General features: G+C 42.7%; 1 protein-coding gene across 1 annotated transcript in view; it reads left to right on the top strand.

Annotated features, from left to right (window-relative positions):
• Positions 1-1,068, top strand: part of ZNF19 (zinc finger protein 19) — a gene marked incomplete at its 5' end in the record, with an annotated part of 8,131 nt that extends 7,063 nt beyond the window's left edge. The window contains 2 exon segments of the mRNA XM_012660485.1: positions 76-135; positions 138-1,068. Coding sequence (XP_012515939.1) covers positions 76-135; positions 138-661 — 584 coding nt within the window.
• Between the last annotated feature and the right edge of the window lie 5,373 nt (positions 1,069-6,441).

Below are 6,441 nucleotides of genomic sequence, written 5' to 3'. Positions count from 1 at the left end.
TCCACAGTGGGAACAGACCCTATCACTGTGCAGAATGTGGAAACAGTTTCACCAGTAGTTCTGAGTTTGTTATACATCAGAGAATCCACAGTGGGGAGAAACCTTATGAGTGTAACGAGTGTGCAAAAGCTTTTGTGTTTCACCACTAATTCGGCTTCAGAAAATCCACACTGGAGAGAAACCCTATGAGTGTAATGAGTGTGGCAAAAGCTTTGGAAAGACTTCCCATCTTAGCCAACATCAGCATATTCACACGGGGGAAAAGCCTTATTCTTGTAAAGTATGTGGACAAGCCTTCAATTTTCACACAAAACTAACTTGGCACCAGAGGATTCACAGCGAGGAGAAACCATTTGACTGTGTAGATTGTGGAAAAGCCTTCAGGACTCGAGAACAATTAAAAAGGCATCTAAGAATTCATATTCAAGAGTCTTCCTATATATGTGATGAGTGTGGAAAAGTCTTCACTAGCAAAAGAAATCTTCTTCAGCATCAAAGAATCCATACTGGAGAGAAATCCTATGAGTGTAGCAAGTATGCAAAAGCCTTTCAGACTTCTTCCCAGCTAGGTCATCTTGAGCACGTCCACTCTGGAGAGAAGCCTATGCTGGACATTGGTCGTTTTGGCCTCCCAGAATTTTTTACTCCTTTTTACTGGTAATAGTGCGCTTAGTTTCTTTTTAGATTCTGTCTTCCACTCAGGAGTAGAACGCATGACACAGATCAGGCTCAGCCTTACATCATTTCCTTAAGCCATAGTTATTGGTTCAGATGTTGGTAGGTGACCCAGGGTGGTCCAGTAAGAGTCCAAGGACTTGGCAAGAACAAGAGGTAATAGGAAGAAATACTCTTTTTCTTTTTTGTTCCATTGGTTTTAAAGCTGAGAAGACCACCTAGATTTTCACAGAGGCTGAGAATAAAGTCAGCACAGCAAAAGATATCTGAGAGTTGAAGAGCAATCAAATGTTGAAGATATTGTTTGAACAGTCACATTAAACCATGTGTGAAGCTAGAAATACATGTGAGTTTTTGGATTTCAGTAGCCAATAAATTCCACTTTTGTTTTTTCTTAGGCAAGTTTGAATTAGGTGTTCTTCCCTTGGAACAGCATTTTGACTTATACAGAGCATTGTCAGTGTAACAATTATTTGAAAAGTCTTCAGGGATAACATTCCTGATGATGGAGAAATGTCTTGTGCCTATGATATGTGGGAAAGTCTTTAGCTATAGTCATGGTAGCTCCCAAACCCCATGATTGTAATGAGATTGGGAAACACATTTGCAACACTGGAGAGCAGAGGCTACATCAGGACACCACCAGTGAATGGAAATTCTAGCTTAAGCTCTATAACAAAAAATTTGCTCTCAGTACAAAACTGCATCAGTGAATCCATACTCAAGAGAAGTCTTAAGTATGAAACAGAAAGCTTTCACTCTTAAAGCTTTCATTTTCTGTTTATACCCAGTTTTTATTTTGAATGAATGCTATTCTAGGCATTAAGCTGGCAAATGCCAGGCTGTTGTACGTATTATAGCTAGATATTAATATTTGCCAGCTTAATGCCTAGAATAGCATGCCCATTCTTCTCTTTGATCTAGTTAGTGGGCAAGGAAATGCTGTGGTTCTCAGTCATAAGGCACACTGCAGAGAAATCTTGGTAGGGACACAAAGAGCTGGCCCTTTGGGTGGTGAGCATAATTCGCACCCTCTTTTCCTATGTGTCTTTCTCCTGCCAGCCACTGTTAGAATCACCCTACCCAATTCCAGACTACCTGCCCCGGGAGTGTAGCACCTGGGGGGCTTCACCACCTCTTGTTTACTTGCCAGGAGTTGGATAAGCAATTGTATCAGGTGTTTGGATTGACCAATGAATAATAGGCTGGGGTAATCACTGAAGTAGACATTTTTAAATTGAAGTATAACATACACAAAAGTGCATGAGTCATAGTTGTACAACATGAATTTTTACAAAGAACTTAGTCTTACAGTTGTCAATATCAGGAAATAGAACATACCAGCACCTCAGATCTCCCTGTACCCCGTTCCAGTCATTACCTCTCTCTCATCATAACCTCTATTCTGACTTATGTCACCACAAATCATTTTGCCTGTTTTTGTACTGTTACTCAACGGAATCATCGGTATAGATTCATTATCACTGCTAGTGATAATGTAGTATTCCACTATGTAAGTTGCTTATTGTTGATGAGCATTTGGGTTATTTCTAGGGGTATCATTTTGAGGGCAGAAAATCTAAAAGTCACCCAGAAAACAAACTGGTTAAAGTAACTGTGGTCAGCAACTGTTAGTTTCACATGTTGCATCAGCTACAACTGTCCTTTAGTAAATTATAACAGCAGTAATTTTGGGAGGGGGGGCAATTACCATATGCCAGACTCTTTCCTAATCACTACACACGTTTACTCAGTACAACTCTGTGAAGAAGGTTGTGTACTTAGCTCCATGTTACAGTTGAGGAAACCAATTAATGAGGTTGCCCAAGGACACAGTGGCAGAGTAGGGATTCACAAACAGGCAGCCTGGGTCCAGAGCTCAAGTTGTAAGCAATACATAGTATGCCATGTAGAGGTTGGATGTAAAGTCTGTGTCTTGGCGACAGAAGCGGGGTTGTTGGAGGAAACTGATATGCTCCTTAGGGGTGGAGGAGAGGATCAGGAACAAGTCAAGACGGGGACTGCTCAGCTTCATGGAGGTAGATGGGGAATTGGCATTATAAGGGGAATCATGAATTGAGCTAGAATAGTAAAATCTGTCTAGTACAGTGTCGCAGTATAGCTGTTGCGGGGGAGGTAGCGTACGTCTATAGATGAGGCAGGAGACCCAGTTCTTAGGTTCCCCCACCCTTAGTGGCTGTGTAGCATTGGGAAGTTAAACATGTATTGCTCTCAACACCATCTGAAAATGGGTGTCTTTATATCAAATACCTGAGTCAGTGAGCTGGCTCCTCTGAGGTCTTTCAGCTTTGAGATGGGACAGCTGAGTGAGGTTGGTTTCCTTTTTCCTGGCATTCACTATTGAGTAATTAGCGCCGTGACCCCAGTACCACTGTTAGGAAGCCCCCTCCAATTGAGTAACCGTCCTTGAATCAGTTACGATTACTGTATTAGTTTTCTGTGTCCTGGTCTGAGCCACCAGTGTTTCCTGGACTACCACAATTGCTCCTTAAGTGGTCTCCCTGCTTCTACTTTTGCGTCTCTCTAATCTGTCTGCCAATCAGCAGAGTGTGCTTTTAAATAACCTAAAACACGTTGTAGTGTGCGTTTGCTTAAAACATTTCAATGGATTCCCATTGCACTGGGAATAAAATCCAAACTCTTTAACATGGTCGGCAAAGCTGTATGTGACTTCATGGTGTGCCACTTCCTCCCTCTACCCATCATGTGTCAAGCTTTATGTCATGGGAGGGCCTACACACCTTATTCCTCCTGCCTGGAATGCTGTCCCCTTGATTATGTGCCCAGATATTCTTTCAGGTCTCAGCCCAAGGTCACTTCCTCAGACAGGCCTTTCCATACCTCCAAGTTAGAAATGGCATTCCCTTGATATTCTCTCCTAAACACCTTGCTCTTTGTCTTTATCACACGAATGAAAGTTTACCATAGTGTATTTATTCAGATGCTGATTTATTTAAAGCATGTCTCCTCCACTATGTTCTATGGTCTACAAAGGCTGTAACCTACAAGCTTTGTTTTTCATTATCTATAAAATAGATATAATATCTCTGCACCTTTCTCAGGATAATGTGAAGAAAAATACATAATAAACACAAGAGTGTCTAATAGTAAAGTTCAATTCAGATGAAAGATGTTTTTATAGCTCAGAACACCTTCATGCAAGGTAACTCACTCAGGAAGGGAGTTTAATGTGGTTAAATAAAGCAATTGGAACATAATGACGTTCCCAATCTTACTACACTTTCATTATGCTTAAATTGTGTTGGGGTGATTTATTGTTACCAACAAGAACAATATCTAGTCCCTGTCTTTTTAAATTTTCAAAGCTAATGACTCATGGTTATAGAAATCTTTAAGATGCAAGAAAGCTTACAGAAGAGCCTCTCTTGGCCATTTGTGTACACAAGCAATGTTCATCCTTGGAATTCTCTGGAGTTTGAGGCAGGGTGATAGGCAGAGAGGAGCAGGAACAGGGTGGCTAAGTGAGATGTGTCAGGTTCTGGCCAAATGATTTCAATGGAAGAGAGAGGAGGAGACAAATATCTGGAGATCAGGCTTAAAATATAATCAGAGGGACCAGCACCAGGTTGGAGAACAAGGGTTCTGGTGCCTGAACCAGGACCTTGGAGAGCTCCATGGACAGCAGTAGGAGTAGCAGTTTTGTGGTTTTTTAGGGGGCCTTATTTTCTAATCTGTAAAATTAAGCAGCTGATTTATGATCCAACTAAAGCCCTCACTCCTGCCTAGAGGTCTGATGTCTGAGCCTAGGAAGAAGTGAAAACTAGCACTTATTGCCAAGAGCAGTATAATCCCACTCTGCCCAATCACAGGGACCATTTTTCTATTCAAATGAGAGAAGCCACATAAAGTGCTCATTATGGAAAGCAGGATCAGGGTCAGGGCAAGGCAGAGAAGGGCTCCTGGCCATGGTCAGTGCTGTGATCCCAGGCATAAGCTACATCCTACTCCCAGTAGTACAAAAGTAAAGTAGGGAGTTGGGGCTGGAGCCTTTGGACCATGCCAACAACAAACATTTATTGCTCCTCTTCTTTGAGCTCAGTTTTGTGCTCTAGCTGAGGATAACAGTGTTGAACAAGATAGATATATTAATAGTCCCTGCTCCCTGGAGCTACCAGAGAAGACCTAGATATTTAAATAAAATATCACCATTAAATAGGTACAGATGTTCCAAGTCCTGAGAAATACTGTGGTGGCACATAAATGGGGGACCTGCCTTATTCTGGGTGGTCAGGGAAGGCTGGCTTCCCATAGGAAATAGGATTTGAGCTGATGCTTCTGGTAGCAGCCAAGATGGAGGGTAAGAAGAGGAAGGGGAGGGCATTCTCGGTTTAGAGAACAGCATGTTCAGCAAGTGGGGCTGAAGTTGGGGGGGGGAAAGAATGGGAGTGGTAAGAGGCTGGAGAGGTGAGTAGGGCCAACCACCACCTTCCAGTGCAGCAGCAGCATTGGGGAGATCAGAGCTGGAAGGAAGAAAGGGCTACATGATCAGGGTTGAGGGTAGGAATGTAAAGGTGGTCCAATCCAGTGGCTTTTCGTACTGTCTCCCCTCCACCAGGGCTCATTTTGGAAATTATGGGAGGTATTTTGTTACGTTTGGTGGTGGTGGTGGCATTGCTACTAGCATTACCAATGGGAGCCAGGAGTGCCACAAGTCCTGCAGTGCACAGGATAGTCCCACCTGTCGAAAACATTTTCAGACTTTCAAATGTCTTGCTGGACATTCATGTAAATGAAAACCCTATTTGTAAATTACTTGAACCTAGAAGCCAACTGTTCTAGATAAACACAATGTATTTTTGCACAGTTTTAACATACACTGATGTTCCAGGACTATAACTACTGTATAATCAGTAGAATGTCCTGTGTTTCATTAAGAACTTCATCAAAAAGTGTTTACCATTCTGGATCACACTTTTGTGATTTTTTTTTTTTTTCTTTTCGGCTTTTTTTGGGGTTCCGGTTTTTTGGTTTCGTTTTTTTGCCTTTGCCCCCCCCCACCTTTTGTGATTTTTGAAACACCAATATAAGTCACAGCTTGTGCCTGTGGCAATTCAGGCAAATTTTGTGTGTAAAGACAAATATCGCATCACTTCATTAGGTCTTCTACCGCGGTCATGGCCAAACATTTGCATATTGACGTATGTGTTTTTTAATTATAAATTCCTTTTATTTCTCCTTCATTGCACTTAAGGCATACATTAGTTTTTAAAATGTAGATTCTTTATATTATTATTTTCTAGGCCATTATTTATGAGTTTCAGGTTAGAAGAATTAAGTGGACATTACAGAGTATTTGCTAGAAAAAGGGGGCACTGGAGCCGGGCATGGTGGCACATGCCTGTAGTCCCAGCTACTTGGGAGGCTGAGGCAGGAGGATCGCTTGAGCCCAGGAGTTTGAGGTTGCAGTGAGCTATGATCGTGTCACTGCCCTCCGGCCTGGGGTGACACAGTGAGACTCCGTCTCGAAAAAGAGAAAGAAAAAGAACTAAAGGAAGGGGTACTGGATCTGGGTCTGGCAGCGTGCGAACCACTGGTCCAGTCCGGAGGCTTCCAAACATAGTTGCACCTGTAGCTTTACCAATACTCAGATTCTTGGCGCGCCTCCCCAGGCTGGGCCCCGCGCTCAAAGCTGATTCTTGCCTGCCCCAACTTCCGGAAGAGTAACCACCCTCACGGGTCAGACCAGAGGGAGAAGGACAAAGGGAGCAAAGCTCTGAAGGACAG

Source organism: Propithecus coquereli, unplaced genomic scaffold, assembly GCF_000956105.1.
Source record: "Propithecus coquereli isolate 6110/MARCELLA unplaced genomic scaffold, Pcoq_1.0 Scaffold67, whole genome shotgun sequence".
NCBI lineage: Eukaryota > Metazoa > Chordata > Mammalia > Primates > Indriidae > Propithecus > Propithecus coquereli.
The sequence above is the reverse complement of the archived record's forward strand: the minus strand, read 5'-3'. Positions and strand labels throughout refer to the sequence as shown.